Source organism: Octodon degus, unplaced genomic scaffold (genome assembly GCF_000260255.1).
Source record: "Octodon degus isolate 3935 unplaced genomic scaffold, OctDeg1.0 scaffold00250, whole genome shotgun sequence".
Classification (NCBI taxonomy): domain Eukaryota; kingdom Metazoa; phylum Chordata; class Mammalia; order Rodentia; family Octodontidae; genus Octodon; species Octodon degus.
The window spans coordinates 593,780-614,530 of record NW_004524826.1 but is presented as its reverse complement, the minus strand read 5'-3'; the positions used below and the strand labels follow the sequence as shown (position 1 = coordinate 614,530).

Here is a 20,751-nt window from a genome sequence, read left to right as displayed (position 1 = left end):
TCAGTGTCAGGAAGGAACAAGTGGTCTCCCAAGAAATAAAAGCAAGAACAGCTACTAGATTTTATCCAATACCCATCTCCAGTTTTTGTCAGAAGACCATGATGGTTCTGTCTGGAGACACAGCTCTTATAAAACAAGCTGAAGCCAGCTCATGAAAACCCTCATTTCTTTAAGCATGTTTTCCCTCATACCTGAAGAACTAAAAGTAACCAGAACGAGGAAGTACTGACAGCATACCAGTTTAATAAAGATGCAAAACATTAAAAAGAAATAATCAGAGCTAAGCATGGCCAGGAGAGGTCAGATCTGCTACAGGCTAAGTTTTCGAAGTCTGGTTATACAACCTCTGCAAACAGAACCACATTCTGCCTTCGTGGCTTTCCCAGGTATAAGCGAAAGTCTCCAGTACCCTATAGAGTCTTTCTTGGCAAGTTAGCTTCTCTAGCCAAGGATGGACACTATCAAATACATAAGAGAAGCACCCAAACCAACAGGATTTGGAGCAATAAACAGTGTTAGCTGGTCTAGCATTTCGACCTCACATTGTCAGCTCCTCTCCTTTCCTCCTCTTCTTGACTGTACCTCCAGTCCCCCTCCACTTTCAGGTCTGCATCGTCAACCCTTGATGGGTACAGCAATGTGTCCTCAGCCCAGGCGAGGCAGTGCCGTCTCACCCTGCTGGCCAGCCCCCTCAGTCCTCCCTCCTCCTCTGCAGCTTAGTCCTACTTTCTTCCTGCCGGCGTCTCCAGGCAGCGATGATGGCTTCATCGTCCATTTCTTCTTCTTCCTCTCTGTCGGTGCTCCTCCGATACTGGGACCGCCGTCCAGAGGCAAACCTTGCTTCTTCTCTGTTTTCCATCCTCTCTTTCTCCCCCTCCTCTTCAGGCTTCATGAAGCTCTGGGTGAATTTCCTCTTGGCTCCAAATTCAGAAAAGTCTGACTTGGATGACTCTTCTACATCTTCCCAGTTGCTGGGCCTGGCCCAACTGCCACGTGAGGTCTCCGGAGATTCTTCCCCTTGGGAGGGCTCTGGGGTCCGGTGGAAGAAGTAGGGTTCTGGGCTCCCCTCTCGAGAGCTTGTGGTCTCACTGAATGTGGACCTGGAGAACTTGTGCACCTCTCTGCCCTCCCTGGTAGATGAAGAAGTGAACCGTGAGGTGCTTCTTACCGAGCTGCCATCGGCCTCAGAGTAGGAGGAGGTATCCTGCTCCTGTGACTGGGATTTGGAGAACTTGTAACTTGAAGATTTAGACTCAGTTTCCCGGAGCAAGGACGATCTGGTGTACTTCCCCCTGGAGCTTCCAGACCAGTCACTCTGGGGAGAAGATCTTTCCTCTGTCCCTAGACCATGGAGCCATTTACTAATGCTACTATCCCTGTCTTTGCCATTTCCATAGTGATCAGAGACAGCCAGGGAGGAGGAAGTATCCATTTCAGGCTTCTGGGAATTACTGCGGGAGGAATACTGGAAACTCCCGATGGCACTGTCTATGTCCTCATCTTTGTGGTCCACACCATCATCCTCATCTTCTTTGATTTTCTTCTTCTTCTTGAAAAGGGAACTGCGTTTATTGTCTGAAGCCAGCTTCTCCATTTTGTACTCTGACATCTTGTCCCTCAGTTCCACCTGCATCTCCCTCTCCTTTCGGCTCAGCTCCTTTAGGTCCACATTGTCAGCAAACAGGCTGTAGAGGGGCTTGCTGGTCTCTCTCACACTGTTCCCAGTGCCTTGGGCCCTTGAGCTCAGCGCAGAGCTGGAAGACAGCACAGACTGTGTGTCACAGTTGGCTCTGGCTGGGCTGGGTGGCAGCAGGCAGCCCCCCAGGGAGGAGCTGCTCTGTCCACTGAGCATGGACACCTGGTCGTCCCCCAGGCAGCTGGCCGCTGGTGCTGCCCTCGAGCTTGCCACAGACGGTGGGCGAGACAACAGCAGCATTTCATTCTGCTTCTGGGCAAGGGTCTCGGTGACTACACTGGCAATCCAGTTCTGGATGCTGGCAATGGAAATGGTGTCCCCCGGCCCCACAGGTAGGTTGGGCAGGGGAGGTGTGGGTGTGGAGGTTGAGCGTGGTCCTATGTTGCTTGTAGCTTGGGACAGGTGGGAGTGGTGGCTCTGGGAGCTGAGCACTGATGTGTTGTCCCCATCCGCACTGACCGAGGAAGCCGCAGACCACAGCGCAGACAGGGGGATGCTCCCGCTGGCCACTGAGCTGCCCGCCTCCCAGCTCGCCATGGACTGGCTCTCCTCCAGCGTCTGTCTGCTCCGCTCCAGGAGCTCCAGCCTGCGCTGCCTCTTCTTGGCCGAGGCTGCGACTTCCGCCTTACTCATCTCCACCACCTCTTCCTTGTTCTCACTGCCCACTTTCTTCTGATGTTTCAGCTTCCAGGCCTGGTAGGCTGTCAGGTTGACATCCGAGAGGGTCTTCTCCCCCTCTTCTCCCTGAGCACCTTGCTCGCTGCTGCCCTCCCCCGCCTCGGAGTCTTTCTTGTGAAATCCAAACTGGATCCTCTTGATCTTCCACCTTTCCAGGGCGGTGAGCTTCTCCTTGTTCCTGCTGCAGAAATTATGGAAGGAGCTGGCTTCTGAGCTCACGCTGTCCTCATCATCCTCCCGCAGCCGGCTCCCAACCTCTGGGCTTGCGCCCCTCTCCTCCCTCCTGCTCCGGGAGTGGTATCTGCGGGCGGCCTCCTTCTCGATCTCCAGCAACCGCTCGTTCCACGCGTCCCAGGTGCTCTCGGAGGATGCGGAGTCTGAGCGGCGCCTCCCACCTCGTCTCTGGTTGCTCCTCTCCAGCTGCTGCTTCAACACCCGGATGTCCTGGCTACTCACGCTCTCCGAGGTGCTGCACTCACTGAGGGTGCGTCTGCGGATGCGCCTCACGAAGGAGTCCGCGTCACTCTCCTCCTCTTCCTCCTGTTCCTCCCTGCCCCACTGCCGGTGCCCTTCGGCTTGGTACCTCTCGTTCCGGCTCTGCCACTCCTGGATGATCCTCTTCACATCCTCGTCCTCGTCCTCGCACTCATCCCCATCCTGGCCAGAGGCCGCAGGGCACCTGGTCTCCCCACTCTGCGTGGCCCTGCCTGTGGGCAGGCCCTGCTGCCTCCTCCACTCCGCGTACAGTTTCTCCTCCTCCTCTTCGTCAATGAGGGTGAGTGGCCGGGAGGCCTGGCTGGCCTTCCCCAAGGAGGAGCTGCTCAGGTGGCTCAGGTGGCTGGCGGTGTCATCCTCCTCCTCCACCATCAGGTCGTGCATTCTGGCCCCAAACGTGCTCCCTGAATCCTCGCCCTCCTCCGTGTCATCCACTCCCTCCTCCCTGCCATCGTCCTCTTCCCTCTCCTCCATCAGCTTCTCATTGAGCTCCCGCAGCTGCTTCAGAAAGCCGTCATTGGGGTAGATGGCACGCTTCTTGCGCATGGTCATCAGGGCCTCCAGGATGGCCATGTTGTGGAAGATCATCAGGTAGGCGGCCACCAGCACTGCTGACCGACTGATGCCCATTTCACTACTGACCAGGACTTTCCCTGAAAAGAAAAAAAGTGAGAGAAAATGATGCCAACAGAGGTTCCTGTGGGGGTGTTTTGCTAAAGTGCTGTCATGCTGAAGTTGCTGAGCTTCACCTGTACGTTTTGCCCCAGGTGTTCACCCATGCTTACAAGTACACAAAGATGAGGACCACTGTCCCTATGTTACGGGTGTCAGAGCAGTCCCCACTGTCCCTGCTTTTGAAACACTAGAGTGTTTCCACTTTCTCTCCATAAACTCTTTCATCAGAGGGAGAAAGAAAAGAATGGCGGGGGGGGGGGGTTGAAAAGAAAAAAAGAGACTTTTGTGGAGGGGACTTTAAAACCATATCCAAGTCATAGTACTCTCCAAATTCTTAATGTAGGCAAACACATCATACAATGAAATCAAATAATATTTTGTTCTGTTTTTGTTTTTGAGAGAGTGTCTTGCTGGGTAGCCCAATCTAGCCCCAACTCCTGAACTTAAGTGATCTTCTTTCCAGCCTCTGCCCTGCTCATATCATCTTTTACTTATATCAACTAAAATCTATAAATCTATATAAAAAAAACCCCTGCTACTAAGTGATGTCTCTGTTATAGCATCTTTTACACAGAAAGAACTTTGCAAATTCCCATTAATATTTTTGGTGAAAGCAGCCTTTGCTTGTAGCCTGCTGAAGTTTCTGCAGGTCCTGACTCTACCAAGCAGCAGACCAGTTACCTGCTGACCTCCTGTTTTGCTTCACACCCTTCATAAGTACAGCAGACATGCCTTTCTGCCTGCTTGCTTGTTTGCTTTCTTCCTTTCTTTCTCTTATTTTTTTTTGGTACAGGTAATTGAACTCAGGACCTTATGCTTGCCAGGCAAGTCCTTATGCCACTGAGCTATCTCTCCAAGCCCTCTTCCTTCTTTCTTGATGGCTGCTTAAAATGCAGACCAAGACCCCTGAAGACCTTCTTCCTGGCTGTCATCAATCTTCTTGCTGACAGTCTTTAGGGATGCTTGCTAAATTGTCCAAGAGTCTTATCTGGTAATATGAGATGGAAGGTGACTTCTATTATTGTAGCTCTGCACCTGTTAAAGGAAAGGAGGTTGCAGACTGAGTGTTGAAGGGACCTCAAGTGACCCCGTAATGCTGAAAAGTGTCATTACCAAGAGCCAGCATCCACTAGAGGGAGGTAGATGGAGTGTGTTGGACGTCTCTGGCATTTTGCTCAGATGACTGCAGAAGCTGGAAAAACAGGTGCTGCTATTGATACATAACATGTTGTAATCATAGGTGTTTTTGAAACTTTAACTGTGCTGCCAACTTTGGGAACAGGATCCCAGTTTATCATTGTACAGATAAGCAATCCAGCTGGCATTGTACAGAAATTAACAGTCACATTGGTCTAGAAATATTAAATGTATTTTTTGTATGTACAGGCGTAATGTCTTGTATTCAGTAAGGTCTTATCTATGTGGGTTTGATTATGGAAACTAATATTCTTTAAATAATGAAAAAAAGCCCAGAATCAAACCGATAAAAGCAATTACCTATGATTCCCCTGTCTCATCCACTCCCCCTCCATGCATCAGGGCTAAGAGTTTGCCCTGCACCAAGGACCTCCCCTTAACCATCTAATCAGGCCCAGTCCTACTGCCCTGAGTCTCTGGAAGAAGGTCACACACTCGTCCTTTGACAGGCTGGCTCACTTCAGGACTTCTCAGGACAGAAACAGCCAGTCTTCCTAATAAGGACATCAAATCCTACTTAGGTCCCTTCTGCGACTTGGGGTGGGATGCCATGCATCCCACACTGTGATCCTTGTGTCCTCAGGATGGTAGCCTGAGGAACAAGGAAGAGGCTGGCTGTGTGGGACCCTGGGGGAATCCTGGGGCTTCCACTCTATTCACCCAACAAAGCACCCAGATGTTCTCTCTGCTAGGCACAGGCCTGTGCTAAAGGTACATAAAACTTGCTCTGCACAACTCCAGGGGGCACCTTACAAATCAAAGCATATTTTCTGGTTATGATGAAAATGTTCCAACAGGAAGCTAGTCTGAAGAAGGTGGTCTTTTGCAAACGTACAGAGTTTCCATTTGGATAGAAGCAGACCTGACTAGGGATGGGAAACCCCATTTAGATGTGAGCCCCATTTTAAAAATTTGTGGAGCGCAGTGAGTGGAGAGTGTGCCAGCAGTTGGGAACATGGGGTCATACTCTCTCTGTGTGCTCAGTGTGCCTCTTGGTGGCAGGCATGTGTGCTGTCTCCCCAAACCCTGATTCCCCTTTTAATTCAAACTCACACCTGGGGGAGAATAAGAGATATTTGAGCAGAAGCTACCCAATTTGCTACTGTCCATAGAACTCAAGGGACATACGGACCAGGGTCTGCTGAATGATTTCTCCAGGGAATTTGGAAATGGGGCAGAGGCAAGTAATTAGCTGGTTGATATCAGACCTTCATTTGCTTTCTGAAGTAGAGGGAGGAAAGGTAACCAAGAGTCCTGAGATTGTCCAGACTGTTCTTGGACTCCTTCCGACACAGACTATAGGTCCCTTGATCTGTCACTGATTAAAAGCCTAATTTATGTTTCCTTCAGTGGCAGTCAGAGACTAAAAGCTGTTTTTGTTAACTAAAAAGTCAACAAAGCAGGTCCCCATCTGCTCTCTATGGGGACAAAACCCAGTGATTTTTAATTCTATACACGCCCAGTAGCTAACGCAAAGCAGAAAAAGCTTGGCTTTCATATTATTCCCTGGGTCAGATCCCAGCTCAGCTCTGCATATAGAGCTATAGAGCTATGATTTCCCTGTCTTACCCCTCCCCTATTATCCTCTCCCAGCTTGCATAAAGGTTATTTAAGGACATCTGTCTAAAAACTGGCAAAACAAACTTGATTGGTCTTAAACTTACATCGTCCATCTCGCTCCCCCTTTAAGACATTCTTCTACCAATGGGAATCTGGGAGTCTCCAGCCACTGCCCTGAGATTACACAGTCTTCTTGGGCTCCAGGGGAGCCTCCCCAAAGCTGGGACTACCGTGGGCAGAAAAGATTGTCTTACGGAGATCCAGTCACCCCTTTGAGCAGCAAGGATGTCTGCAGAGCCGCCTGGCAAAGGCAGAACTGAGGTAGTCAGGCCCTAGCCCACTTCAGCTAACTTGCTGGGAACTGGCCAGTCTGGTACCCTGGGCCCTACCTGCCCCCCTGTTGGGGACAGAACCCAGGGTCTTCATATGAGCTACCCCCCAGCCCTGCCCGGCTGGAAATTGTGATCCGCCTGCCTCAGCCTTTCTTTCTCATCACAGCTGTGTTCCTTCCACTGCCTTTTCTCTTACTTTCTAACTGCCTGATAAACCTGCCTGTGCCTCACAGGAATTCTTTTTCTGGGAGAGTCAAGAACCTATTCTGGAAGCAAGTTTAGGTTCTTTGTGGGAACTTCCTCCGACCCTGTTCCGTGGCCATCTTGTGCCTGTTTATTCAATGCCCTTGCTGCTGAAGTAAAGTTCCAGGCAGGCCATTCCCTGCAAGCAATCAAAAAATCTTAATTGCCCACTGTGGCCCCATCAGAGGACAGCCCAAGGTCTGAGCTGCCACTGTGAGCTCCAGATGTCTCTTTGAAGATTTCCACCTGGGTGTTAGGAATCTACTCTCAAGGATACCCCCCCCCCCAAGCCCAGGGCTCAGAAAAATGCTGCAGAGCAGGCCCTACCCGTACAGCAGCACCTCTGAGACTACCAGGGAGAGAGGTAGGAGGGAGAAGATGGCGCCCTCCTCAGGCACCGACAAGGGCAGCCTGCAAGGAAGGCTGGGGAGGAGTCTTGCTGGCGCCCGCAGCACTGGGTGCCTCCTTCCCTGCCCCTCTCCAGGTCTTCCCAGGAATGCGTTCCAGCCTAGAATGCCCCACTGGCTCAGGGATGCTGTGGGCCATGTCTGTGCTCCTTATTTTCCTCAATACTCTTGCTTCCGTCCCAGGGAGGTGGGATGGTGTCCAGACCCAGAAAAAAGGAACAACCTCTTGCTGCCCCAGACCTGTGTACTACTCCCACAGGGGTCAGCAAGCAGACATTGCAGGAGGTAGGTTATTGGAAGCATTGATAGGGGAGAAAACTGCACCCATGCGCATATGTAAAGATACGTATGCATGTATAAAACATATACAGAGACGTATGCATGTTGTATGTGTGCACCTACATGCTGTATGCGTTCATCTATGTGTACATGTGTGTATGTGTGTGTGTTCCACTAGAAGTCACCCAGCCTGGGCATTGGTAGTGACAGGTAATGAATGTCCTTAACAGGAATCACTAACATTATTCATATCATTAGTGCTATTATCATCCTGATCGTAATTACACCTTTCTAAGCATTTATGACATTCTGGAGCGGGTGGTGCCGATCCATAACCCCGGCACACTCAGGGAGGCTGAAGCATGAAGATCTAAAGTTCAAGTCTCACACAGGCCACTTAGTAAGTCTCCATCTCCAAATAAAAAAGGCCTGGGGAGTGTAGCTCCATGATAGGGTTCCCCCAGGTTCAATCTCTAGAACAGGAAAAAAGTATTTATAATAATGTGTAGGCCTTTTAAAAATTTATCATGTCCCAGGTATTTTGCCCAATAAGCTTGTTTATACGCATTTCGAATTTATAATCCTTGAAAGAACTTTAGGATTAGATGTCTATCTTTGTTCTATGTGTGAGATGAGGTTCCTTGGGATAGGAAAAATATCTTGTGGTCAGAGGGTACAACTAAGAATAAGAAACACTGGACTCAATCCCAGGCTTCTGGACAGCACATCCAGCCCACTGCAGGGACCCCAGCCCCTATCCAGAAGGTGGGGCACAGCTGGGCTCCCCTGTGGCCCTTGGACAATAGCCTTACATGCCTCATGTTTGGACCACAGCAGTCATGCCTCTGGCTACCCCTTGCTCCCCTACGCAGCTCATCCTCTCAGGTATAGAGTGACATCTCACACACATATCGCCTTGAGGCATCACATCCTCCTCCTCTGGGGCTTCTTGTGTGGTGGCCCCTGCCACTCAGCGCTTCCTGCTGCCTTTGGATTCCTGAGCACTGAGCTTCCTCCACCTTGGGGTCTTCACAGTAGCACTTCCCTTGGCCAGGAATGCTCTCCTTCCCCTTCCACCCTGGCCAGCTCCCTCCTTTAGCTTGGCTTATGTGTTTCAGCCTCAGAAAGGCCTTCCCAACTAGCTCTGCAGGGAGCCGGCCACACATCTCCTTAGGTAACCTGTGATGGGCACTTTCTGCCATCTGACATGTTCCTTAGAAATACTTCTTTCACTACAGTGTGAGATTGTCTCAATGGCACAGTACCCGACACCTATCAGGCCTTCAATTACTGCCTACTGGTCATCTTTTCTCCTCTTCTTAGAGAAAACCATCATCTCAAGGCAGATTTCCTCCAGATAACCAGGAGGTTGTGTAACAGCTCTGGCATTGCTCCCCACCCCCTATGGAGCTCAACAGCCTGGAACCAGTAGAAACCCCTCACCTCTGTAGGTCAGCAGTGCTTCATCAAGGAACTCAGCAGCCTTCCGGAAATGTTGAGAGATATCCACCTCTGGAAAGTCATCTACTTCCACTCCCAGGTACTGGATCTCCAGGCCAGAGTAGAATTCGGGACCGGTATAGACACCAGCACCATGTGCAGCATTCAGGATGTGGGTGACACCGAGCCTCTTCAGCCTCCCCTTGTTCACAGCTACACTCCTGGGGGAAGAGGCAAGGACATGTTGGCCAGAATCAGACACAGGAAGTCAAATTATGACCATGATGAAGAGCCTGCATTCTGGGTCAGGAGGGTGCCACAGATGAGGGCTGCCTTCTCTGCTGGGAGGTCAGGCTCAAGGCAAATGTCTTTATAAGAAGAAGCCATGACTTGGCTGCAATAAGAGAGGGAGGCAAGGTGCTCAGGAGGAGCAGGATGAAAAGGAGAACAAGACTGGCCTGCAAAGAAATTTGGAGGAGGTCCAGAGGCCTCTGATAAAATACCATGCCTTGGGAAGACATTCATCAAAACACAAAAATGGTAGACAAAAATAATAAAATTAGGTATATTGGCACATTGATGTTGCATGCTGTTTTTTAAAATCCTATCACATCATTATTTTATTTTATACTTACAGTAAACTTAAGAGATCGGAAGGACATTGTTTTTATTCCCATTTAAAGGCTATAAAAATGAATACTAGAGCTTTTATGTCTACTCAGGACTGTGAAGAGAGAACAAGACAAGACCTGGTATTTTTTATTTCTTGCTCAGAGCTCCTTTTGCTCAGCTGTATAAAGGGAGCTCAATTTGAAGAGGCCTTGAGGACAGGATTACTCAAGAAGGAGCCGAGAGAGATTTAGCTAGGGATATCTGGGAGTGCCTGGTATCCCTGGTGACCAGAGAGTGATGCTTCTGGAGCTGCAGATCTATTTAAAGTTCTCCTGAGACTTAGTGCCACCCTGGGAATCAGGTTCTAGGCAACTGATTACTCTGCTATAGAACACAAGACAGTGTCCAAAGCTATTTTCCCAAATTCCCTCCTCTACTTGGGGGATAAATGGGTAATTATACTGGGAGGTAATTACCTCTCATTAAGTAGTCAATGGATCAACAAAAAATTAGTTTCACAAATTAACCTACTGGTACCAATTATGCACTGGCAAGACCCTGGAGGAATAGACTGTGAATGAGTTGTGCTTGCTCTGGAACCTACGGTTACACTTTTAAAATATAATAGTTTTCTGATCATAAAACCTGTTCCATTCAAAACAAAATGGGAAGGAAAAAATAAAAACCATTTGTAAAATCACCTCTCAGAAAAAATACTTACTGTGAACATGCTACCACATTTCTTTCTAATTCCTTAATGGGCAAATGTGCGTGCACACTATACCACAGATATTACTTGACTAGTGAATCCTGTGTACAAGCACTGCTCCTTTGTAGCCTACTTTTCCCCTCCAGCATATCATGCACATTTTCATTTTTTGGTAAATATAAATGTGTCAATGTTGTCAGTGGCTATCAGTGTTCCATCATAAGGGTGGCAAGGATGGAGATGACAAGAGTGTGTTAGGTAGAGCCAAGGCCATGACAGAGTCCTGATGGTGGGAGGAGGAAGCTGAAGGCTCGTTTTGCAGGCATGTCTGTGTGGAGCTGCGTGGAGAGTCTTTCTCCAAGGCCCTGACAGGGTAAGCAATCATGCAGCCTTCATTGGATGGGTGGTGGAGCTATGGCAGCCGTTGGTGAACACGGTGGGGGGGGAGGTGGTCTCCTCGGGCACTAACAAGAGGTGTAGGACAAAGCCTCAGCTCCCCCAGCAGCCAGACTCACTTCTCAGCTATGAAGATGTTGGGCCAGACCTCATCCACCTCGTTCCGGGGGGCCTCCTGGCGATCCTGGACCAGAGCCCGCTGCAGATCCAGCACGCAAGGAGTGTTGTACAGACTGGTGTCATCCATCTTCTCCTTCACACGGTTGTATAGGTCCTCCACCAGCAGCTGCTCGGCAGACTCCAGCATGCCTGGACACTCTGTGTCTGCTGGGAGTCCCCGAGGCTTAAGTTCTAGAGGGAACAGGTGGCGTTTGCCTATGAGTTGGGAACACCATGGCTCTCCCTGGCCCTTGGAAGAACTGCTCATAGCTATAACCTGAATATGGATGGAATGCTAGCAGAATCTTTCAGGAAGGACATAATGGGGATGCAGGGGGCCCACAACATTGATCTGGACACCTGGTGGCAGTATCAGCTACAGGTGCATGTGAAGGAAGGGAACTCTAACCAGTTTTCCTGACTCACTCCTAGGTAAAATGTTCACTAATACATTTTTAGAGCTAGGGCCTTGTATATTAGATGTGTATCAGATTCATGCTTGCTATGGCTTGTGTCTAGATGTCCCCCAAAGCCTCATGCAGTCATAGGTGGGGCTTCTTTAGAGGTGGCTGAATCTAGAAGGTGTGACTGATTCATGGTCCAATGCTAGGATAAAGGGTGCTAGGATTAAGGGTGGGTGACTATTAGATCAGCCTACTGGTTGGTTTGGCACCACCCTTCTCCTAGTAACCTGGACACAATATAAGGAACAGAAAGGGGCTTGTCTTGTTTCTTGCTTGCTTGCTTTGCTACCTTCTGCCCACCATGAAGTGTTTCTATTCTGTAATCCCTGTCTGTCACAGCACCCTTGGAGCCAGCCAACTATGGACTGAAACCTCTATAAACTCTGAGCTTAAATAAACTTTTCTCCTTTGAGTTAGGTATTTCATCTCGGCAACAACAACAACAACAAATAACTAAGACAATGCTTATAACTCACGTATTGCCCAGGACAATGTAGATACTCAGGAGAATTTACTAAATGAATAAATTATACTCTTTCATAGCAATTTGCGCCATGAGCCTGAGTTGCTTAGATGTGGAATGCAAGTAACTGCAAAAAGGAAAATGCTCACTAGTCATGTATGTAGTATTATCTGCTACTAAAAAACTTGATTTTCTTATTTACTTCATTTATTGTCTGCTACCCCTCAGTAGAGCTGAGCACCTGTGATTCTCAGTCTCTCAGACATCAGATGCGAGCAAAAATTTGCCATGAGGTCCCATTCCAGTTTCGAACCAGGACACCAGACCCTTCTGACAGCTGACCAGAAAGCTCAGATTCCAAATGAACTCAAATTCTCATGCACCCACATTTGGAGGGGGGGGTCCCTTGGTATACTTGTTCAAAATATATCAAATTTGAGAAGAAAGTGAGATGTTTCTTTTGCTAAGAAGTATAAGAGGAGAAAGCAAAACCATTGCTCACTCAGCAACCAGATATATTGAGTAAAGTGAGGGGGGAAAAAAAGCACACTCTCTGCTCTGGCCTTGGCCTTGAGTGAGCAGCTCCTGCGCAGGGAGCTACAGGGCCAGCACAACTGCATTTGGAAGATGGAGTTGCCCCAGCCCCTTGGGAATCATCTAGCAGACAACTCTGAAGCCCAGGGCTCAGGGTCCCATTCCGAAAGCTCCTCTTTTCTGCTGTCCCTCTAAAGCACCTGATCCCCACTGCCATCCCCTCTCAGGTGTCAGCTCTAAACATTCTCTGATCTCCATTTCAAAAGCAGAAAGAAGACCTCTACAATCCCTAAGCTCTATTTTGTTTAAAAATAGATGAAGAGTTCCTATTTTCTCCACCACCCAATTTTTTTCCCCTGGCTCCCCTGGGGTCTTGTATCCCAAATGTAAAAAGCCTTTCTCCTTCTGTAACCTACATAGATAGCTTTCCTTTCCTGCATGTAGAAAATAGAACTCACCCATGCCTCATTAGAAGGTATTGTATTTCCTCCTCAACTACTGATACAGCAGGGTGCTGTTTTGATTTCTTCCTTTTCCCTTTAAAAACCAAATGCTCCAAGCCCTCATCCCATGGCAATTCTTGGTTTCCCCAGGCCTCTCCACATTTCCTGCCTGCGACATCCTCCTGTTTGTTGTGATTACCTGAGATTTCTTTAGAAGAAAATAAAGCCCACACCCTTCACTGGGGCAGTGAGCAGCCCTTGGCCCTGGCAGCAGACAGATGCAGGTTTTCACCAGTACTCAGGGTTCCTTCACATCCGGCTTTATCCCTCTGATCACTAGAGAGTTAGTAATGTTTTAAGAATATCAAGCAAGCGTGGGCACTGGGAATTCGATTCCCAGGCCTGCCATGCTGCCCCCCCCCCAGTGCTGAGACATTTGAGAATGGGTGTGGTGCCTGTAATTCCAGCTCTTGGGAGGCTGTAAACAGGTGGATCACTACAAGTCTGATCTAGTAGTGAGACCCTGAACACCCTATAGATCCTTCCCTAAAATACAAAAATAAATAAAAATATCACCAGATGCATTTTCTTTTTACTGTAATATATTGCTTTTCCTTCCCATCTCAGCCCATGAAAGCTAATGAAATTTAGGTTTTTCATGCCCCAGAGAAAGAGAAAGTAGATAAGACTTAGAATTTAAAAAAGCATTGTTCATCTCCTGGTTTTGAACTAGACCTTGAATATCTATGACATTTTATGGACTTGAAAGTGAAACTCTCAGAGGAGAAAATGGTTCTACAACTCCTGAAGGCAGGCTTTCATGTACCGAGACCTGGGGCCTGGAGACTGTCCCTCGGAGTGGGGCACAGAACACAGCTGAAAATTCCAGGATTAAGGTGCTAGGGTGATGATGGGAGCAATTCAGAAAGAGCCACCAGTCTGGTGACACTGCCTAGGGCTAGGAGCAACAAAAGGGACACCTCAGGTGGAGTAGAAAAGGAAAGAAAAAAACAGAAAGCAGAGTGAGCTTTGAGAAGACACCCCACCCCGACCTTTAGCACAGAGCAGCCCCAGTGACAGTAGCAGGAGACCCAAGTCTCCTCCAGGATCTCTGCCTAGGACCCACAGAACCAGAGAACTAAGAGAGCACTGGGGTGAGGGTAGACAAAGAGTAGTGTGGCTGCTTCTCAAGTCTAAGGGGCAAAGAAGGGACAGTGGCCAGCCTGGAGTTAAACAACTTAAAGGAAGTTCCCAGGAGCAGATTGGAGTTGCCTTCATCCGTGTGGTCATCTGGAGAAGTGCACACACTGCTGCAAGGTGGTGCCCATCTCTTTGCCCTCACAGATGATCAAGTGAGGTTGGCAGGACTGCCTTTTTCAGATCTGCTTTTCTTAAACTGAGAGGCGGCGCCAGAGAAGCCCATTTACCCCTTCATGTGCTCCCTGAAAGAGTCTCCTGGTGATCTCCAGGCAGTCCCTGTCCTGCCTGCTGCCCCAGCTGCATTACCTTCACTGATGATCTGTTTGGCAGCAACAGCAGAGGAGAGGTGAATGGGCTCCATGAAGATGCTCTCAGTTTCCGCGTCAGAGATCATTGAGCACCTAAGGAAGAAGACAGAGATGTGAGGCCACCCAGGCAGCACGGGAGGGAAGGCATTCTTCCTGGAGGGGAAACCTGGGCCTGGTTTAGAGCAGAAATCTGGGTCTCACTTTAGCCCTAGGTGGGAAGCAGTGAGCAATAAGAAGAAAGCGTTCCTCCTTTAGGGCCCCTGGATACAGTGCGGTGGTTGCCTCGTGTTGCAGATGACTTGAGGGTTTGGACCTGAGTTAGCACCTCTGCTGTGAAATAGACATTAAAAGATATAGTCTAGGTTGCGGAGGGAGGGGTAAGTGTCTGAGCAGGGAGTCCTACCTGGAGATGGCTTTGGTTTCTCAGACACTATACTGCTCTTTAATTTTCCTTTGCTAGCAATACTTTTTTTTTTTTTTTTTTTTTTTTAAGATGGGACCTTACTATGTAACTCAAGCTGACCTTGAACTCAAGGGGATAAGCCTGTCTCAGCCTCCCAAGTGCAGGCATCACAGGTGTGTGCTACCATGCCCAGCTCAGGATGAGCCTGACTGTAACTTTCCCAGGGCTCTGCTGGGTGGAGCCTGAGTCTGCTGCCACTACGCTCTTTTCCCTGCTTGGAAGGGGATGGGCCGATAATGAAGGGCAGGCTGATCACCAAGTGGAATGCCAGGATGTGCTTCTGTGCATAGGTCCCGTTCCTGAGTGTGAGAAAGGGTCAGCTGAGCCCAGGGACCAGGACAGTAACCTGCATACCTGCCTAGGCCTTCTCTCAAGAGAACTTCAGAGGAGGTACCAGAGGAACCTCTGAGGGGCCTGGAAGACCAGCCAGAGACAGATGTTGGGAACACAAGCTAGTTCTCTAGCAAGCTCCTTTCTAGTGAGCTGCTTCTCAGAAGGTGGGGTTAGCTCTGGGTCTTACTTTTTGTTTTTCTTTTCTTTAGAACCAGAGAGGTTAAAATGGGGAGATTTGGTGAACATTTTTAGTTCCTCTTAGGAATTTAATTCTGACACATCTTCTACAAAGCACTGTTATTCTAGCTTTGGAAAACAGAAAACTGTGGTTCAGGAAGTCTAAGGAGCATGCCTGCAGCAGCAAGTCAGTGGCAGGGCTATGCAGTATTGAAATGCAGGCAGTCCTGCGCTAAGCCCAGTCTGTCCTTCACCACAATACATTGATAGCACAGTTGGTGCAAGGGGGTGAGACCATTGATAGCAGCAACCCTGGCTGGAGTCTCGGGCCCAATGCAAGACTTTGACACAGAAAAGTGAGTTGACATCAAAATATATGGGGTATGTTTTTAAAAGTATTACAGTAATGGCTAGCAAGATAGCTCAGCCAACTGAGTGCCTGCTTAGGCAAACACAGGGACCAGGGTCTGATCCTGGGCACCACATGCTGTGCTGCCCTCCCACCCCCTCCTCCTCTCCACCCCACCCACATGCTGAGCCAGCCACTGAGACCAGGCATGGTGGTGCATGCCTGCAATCCCAGCGCTGGGGAGGCTGAAAACAAGAGGATCACTATTAGTCCAAGCTGTGTAGAGAGACCCTGTACCAAATACATTTAAAAAATTACAGTAAAAGGTACATTACTATTAATCTCCCTAATAATATTCCTGCTCACTTTGAAGACATTTGTCCCATCACTATTGCCACTTTGTGAAGAAATTCCTGAAGTTCTCTTTTTGGATGTTTTCAGTTGTACTGTCCTAGCTGCCTTTCTGTCCTGAGTCCATTCAAAATGTTTACCTTTCATGATCATTTTGATTTTGGGCTTTTCACCAGAAGTTGTGGGATGCCAGATCCAGTGAATAAAGTGGACGCGGATATGCCTTTGTGTTTTTACCAGCCTGCCTTTCCATTTGGATGGCACTTGGAAGCGGCATTCATTATATTTTTAATCAAAGACACTCAGAAAAGAGGATTTCCAGAACTGTTTCTGAAAGTGGTAGGAATGGTGGGATAAATATTTTCCGAGTGAGTGGAGTATTTTGAGGAGAATTAACAGCAACACGTGTTCTGCTCTGACAAAAAGTTTTAAATGTAAATACTCACCATATTTTTTTTTATCATCGTGTGTACTTAAAAATAGCTGTGAGGGGATAAATGAGCGGGTGGACAAACCGAGTGGAGGGGAGCTAAGCAGAGTTAGGCTGAGCCCAGGTGAGCAGAATAAAGTCAACTTGAGCTAAGGTCAGTTGGAATAGAATTGAAATGATCGGCAGAACAATTCTTTTGTAGTACATAACTATGACAGAGTCACCCTTGAGGGAACACGTGCCCAGGGTCAGCAAGACCAGGGAAAACAAACGCGCTCACCAGTGACTCTACCTGGAGTAGCAGAGGAAGGAGGAGCTGGGACTCTACCTAGAATGTGGCCAGTCCTGTGCTCCGGGGCACTGGCTCCTGAGAGTGATTCTGAGAGTTTTCCAATAGCATGTAGGCTGATCTAGCCCGTTTGAGCACTGCTGGCAACCGCAGGGTGCACTTTCAGATAAACATGGAGAGGAGGTTCAAGGTGAATTAGTAACCGTGACGTTTGTGGGATTCATCCTAGGATGTTAGAACTGGAGAGCTCTTTGGAAATCTCATTGCTTGGTGAAGGTAAATGCGAACTAGAACACCTTTGAAGGAGTAGGTACAGATTACCAGGTTTGTTGTATTTGATTTAAACCCCCTAATTCCTTCCATTTTGCCACAAGTAACAGAATTTCTTTGTCCTTTCTTTTCTCTAACACCCTTTTGCATATGTACACCACATTTTCTTTGTCCGTTCACCCGTTGGTGGAACATAGTTTGGCTGTTGTATATAATGCTCCAACAAGCACGGGAGTGGAGGGATCTCTTGATTTGCTGATTTCATTTCCTTTGGATATGTACCCAGAAGTGGGACAGCTCAATCAGGTGGTAAAACTGGTTTTCATTTTTTAAAGAGCCTCCACACTGGTTCCATACTGGTTTTCATGATGACTATAGTAATTTACATTCCCACCAGCAGTGTATAAAGAGTCCCCTTTTCTCTGCATCCCCAACAGTACTGCTTTTTTTATTTTTTTACGGTTTTGATAATAGTCATTTTGACTAGAGTAAGAAGAGATTGCATTGTAGTTTTGATTTGCTTTTTCCTGTTCCCTAACTATACTGAGTATTTTTTCATATACCTGTTGGCCATTTGTATTTCTTCTTTCGAGAAATTTCTTTTTATTTATTTATTTTTTTTGGTGATACTGGGGAATCAAACTAGGGACCTTGTGCTTTCCAGGCAGGCACTTATGCCCCTGAACTGTCTCCCCAGCCCAAAAGTTGAAGGGTTTTTTGTTTGTTTGTTTGTTTGTTTGTTTTGTTTTTGTTGGCTCAGGCTACATTAAGGGCAGGTCTGGTAAGGCATGTGGGACTGGGGATCTAACTGGGGTATCCTGCACCTGACTACGTTTGCATAAACAGGCACTTAAACAACTGAGCTACAGTAGAATACGTGCTTGCCTGGAAAGCACAGGGTCCTGAGTTCAATCCCTGGTACTGCAAAAATGAAATGAAATGAAATGAAATGAAATGAAATGAAATGAAATGAAATGAAATGAAATAAAATAAACTGAGCTAACTGGCAGGCCCCCTTTTTGAGAAATTTCATTTCAGATCAGTTGCCTCATTTTATTTGGTTCATTTGATTTTTGTCACCAAGGATTTCAAGTTCCTTTTATGTTCTCATTGTCAAGCTCTTCTCAGATGAGTCATTTGCTAATATTTTCTCCCATTCTACAGGCTGCCTCTTCACTGTTTCCTTTGCTGCGTAGAAGCTCTCCATTTGGTCTAATTATATTTGTCTATTTTTGCTTTGTTTCTTATGCTGTGGCATCTCAAAACATGATTACGTATATTGCTGTCTTGAATTGCTTTCCCTATATTTTCTTTTAGTAGTGTCATATCTTACATTTTGGTCTTTTCCATTTCAAGTTGATTTTTTATATGATGAGAGACAATAGTCAAATTTAACCTTTCTACCTATATACATTGTTTTACAAGCATCATTTATTAGCAAGGAGATACTTTCTTCACTGTTTTTGATATTTGTGTTTCCCTAATCTTTTCAATGTCTTTGTTGAGATTTAGTTGACTGTAGGTTTATTTATGTGGATTTATTTCTAGATCTCTAGTCTTTTCCACTGGTCTCTGTGTTTAATTTTATGTCAGTACCATGCTGCCTTGGTTACTATCGCCCACTAGTACCTCCTGAAATCAGTTATTGTGACGCTTCTAGCCTTATTCTTTTTGTTCAAGGTAATTTTGGCTCTTTAGAGTTTTTCTATGCTTCCATATAAATTTTAAGAAGTTGTTTTCCTCAATTTCTGTGAAGAATGTTATTGATATTTTAGAGGAAATTGTCATGAATCCATAAATTTTGCTTAGGGGAATTTATGTTTGTTTTAATAATATTTATTCTAATGCATGAACATGGGAGGTCTTTCCATTTCAGTGTGCCCTTTTCAATTTCTTTTATCAGTGCTTTGTAGGTTTCATTGGAGTGGGTGTTCATTTCTTTTTTTCTTTTTTTTTGCTGTTCATTTCTTTGGTTAAATTTATTCCTTGTTTTTTCATTTCAATTTGGTTTGTAGCTCTTATAACAGGATTGTTTTCTTGATTTCCTTCTCAGAAAGTTCATTTTTTTTTTGTATTTGTATATAAAAATCCTGCTGGTATTTACATGTCAATTTAGTATTCTGCAATCTTACTGAGTTCTTTTACTAGTTTTATGGCTGTTGGTGGAGACTTTAGATCTTTTTTTCTTTCTTTTCTTGTATTTTAGGATGGTCTACAGGATCTCACTATGTAGATCAGACTTGTAGTGATCCTCCTGTTTTCAGCCTTCCAAGGACTGGGATTACAGACATGCGCCCTCACGCACAGTCTCAATCCCCATCTCAGCGCACCCCGAGGGCAGGGCTGGCACGGCATGCTGGGGATCGAACCCTGGCTGCTGCGTCTGCCTAAACAGGCACTTTAATCTGCTGAGTTTTTTGGCTGGCCCTTAGATTTTTCTATATAAAGAATCATGTCATTTGCAAATAGGGATATTTTGACTTTCTCCTTGTCTTGATTTTCTTGTTGCTAAGACAAAATACCCAGCCCCCAAAGTTAAGAGAGGAAAGTTTTATTTAACTCAGTTTGTAGAGGTTTCAGTTCATACTCAACTGGCTCCGGGGCAGAGTGGCACGGCAGACACACATTGCGGAGGAGAAAAACTTCATGGTGGGCAAAAGGTAGCAAAGCAAGCAAGCAAAGGACAAGACAAGCCTCTTTCTGTCTCTTATATTGTGTCCAGACTACCACGACTAGGGTGGCACCAAAGCAACAGTAGACAGATTCTGTAATCTCCCACCCTTAATCCTAGCACCCTTTGTCCTATCACTGTACTGTGAATGAATCGCACCCTGTAGATTCAGCCACTTCTGAAAGTCACACGTATGACTGATGAGGCTAGAGGAAACAGTTAAACACAAACCATAACACTACCTTTCCTTCTTATTTGTTTGGCTTTATTTCTTTCTGTTGCCTAATTAGTCTTAATAAGGCTTCCAATGCTATGCTGAGCAAGCATTGGAACTACACATTTTGTTTTAGATCTTAGAGGAAATTCTCACAACTTTTCCTGTTTATCGTGATGACGATTACAAGTGTGTCTTATACAGATTTTGATCTGTTGGGATACATTCTTTTATATCTAATTCATTAAGAGTTTTCATCATGAAAAGCTGTTGAATTTTATCAAATGCTTTTTCTGCATCTACTGAGGTTATCATACGCTTTTTGCTTTCATTCTGTTGATATAATATATTGCATTTATTGATTTGTGTGTGTGTGTGTCAAACCATCCTGAATCCCTGGCATTCAGGAAAATTACTCTTGTTTACGGTGAATGATCTCCTTGATTGGCTCTTGGATTTAGTTCAGTGGTGCTACCTTGAGAACATTTGCATCTTTGTTCATCAGGAATAGTGACTCATATTTGTCTTTTTGATGTTGTGCGATTGTCTGGGTTTGGTATCAGAGTAATTCCTGTCTGGCAGAATGAGTTCATACGGGTCCCACCCTTCTTAGTTTTTTGATATATTTTAAGGGGAATTGGTATTTGTTCTTACAAAGTTTGGTAGAAGGAAGAATGAAGCCACCTGGTCTTAGGCTTTTCTATTATGGGAGACTTTCTATTACTCATTCACTCCTGTTACTCATATAGGCCTGTTTAGTCTTGGTAGGTATATTGGTCCAGAAATTATCCATTTCTTCTAAGTTTTCAATTTATTGGTGTATAGTTGTTCATAACAATCTTTATCCTTTGTATTTCTAGGGTATCAGTTGTGCTATTTCCTTTTTGTCTCTGATTTTATTTAGTTTGACTTTT

The 20,751-nt window shown here is 46.5% G+C and overlaps 1 protein-coding gene across 1 annotated transcript in view; it reads right to left on the bottom strand.

The window, feature by feature from the left end:
• Positions 1–223: 223 nt before the first annotated feature.
• Positions 224–20,751, bottom strand: part of Dusp27 (dual specificity phosphatase 27, atypical) — a 38,157-nt gene continuing 17,629 nt past the window's right edge. The window contains exons 3-6 of the mRNA XM_004646032.2: positions 14,289–14,383; positions 10,839–11,070; positions 9,006–9,223; positions 224–3,522 (exon numbers count right to left, since the gene is read on the bottom strand). Coding sequence (XP_004646089.1) covers positions 692–3,522; positions 9,006–9,223; positions 10,839–11,070; positions 14,289–14,383 — 3,376 coding nt within the window. The 3' untranslated portion in view covers positions 224–691. The remainder of the gene's footprint in view (positions 3,523–9,005; positions 9,224–10,838; positions 11,071–14,288; positions 14,384–20,751) is intronic.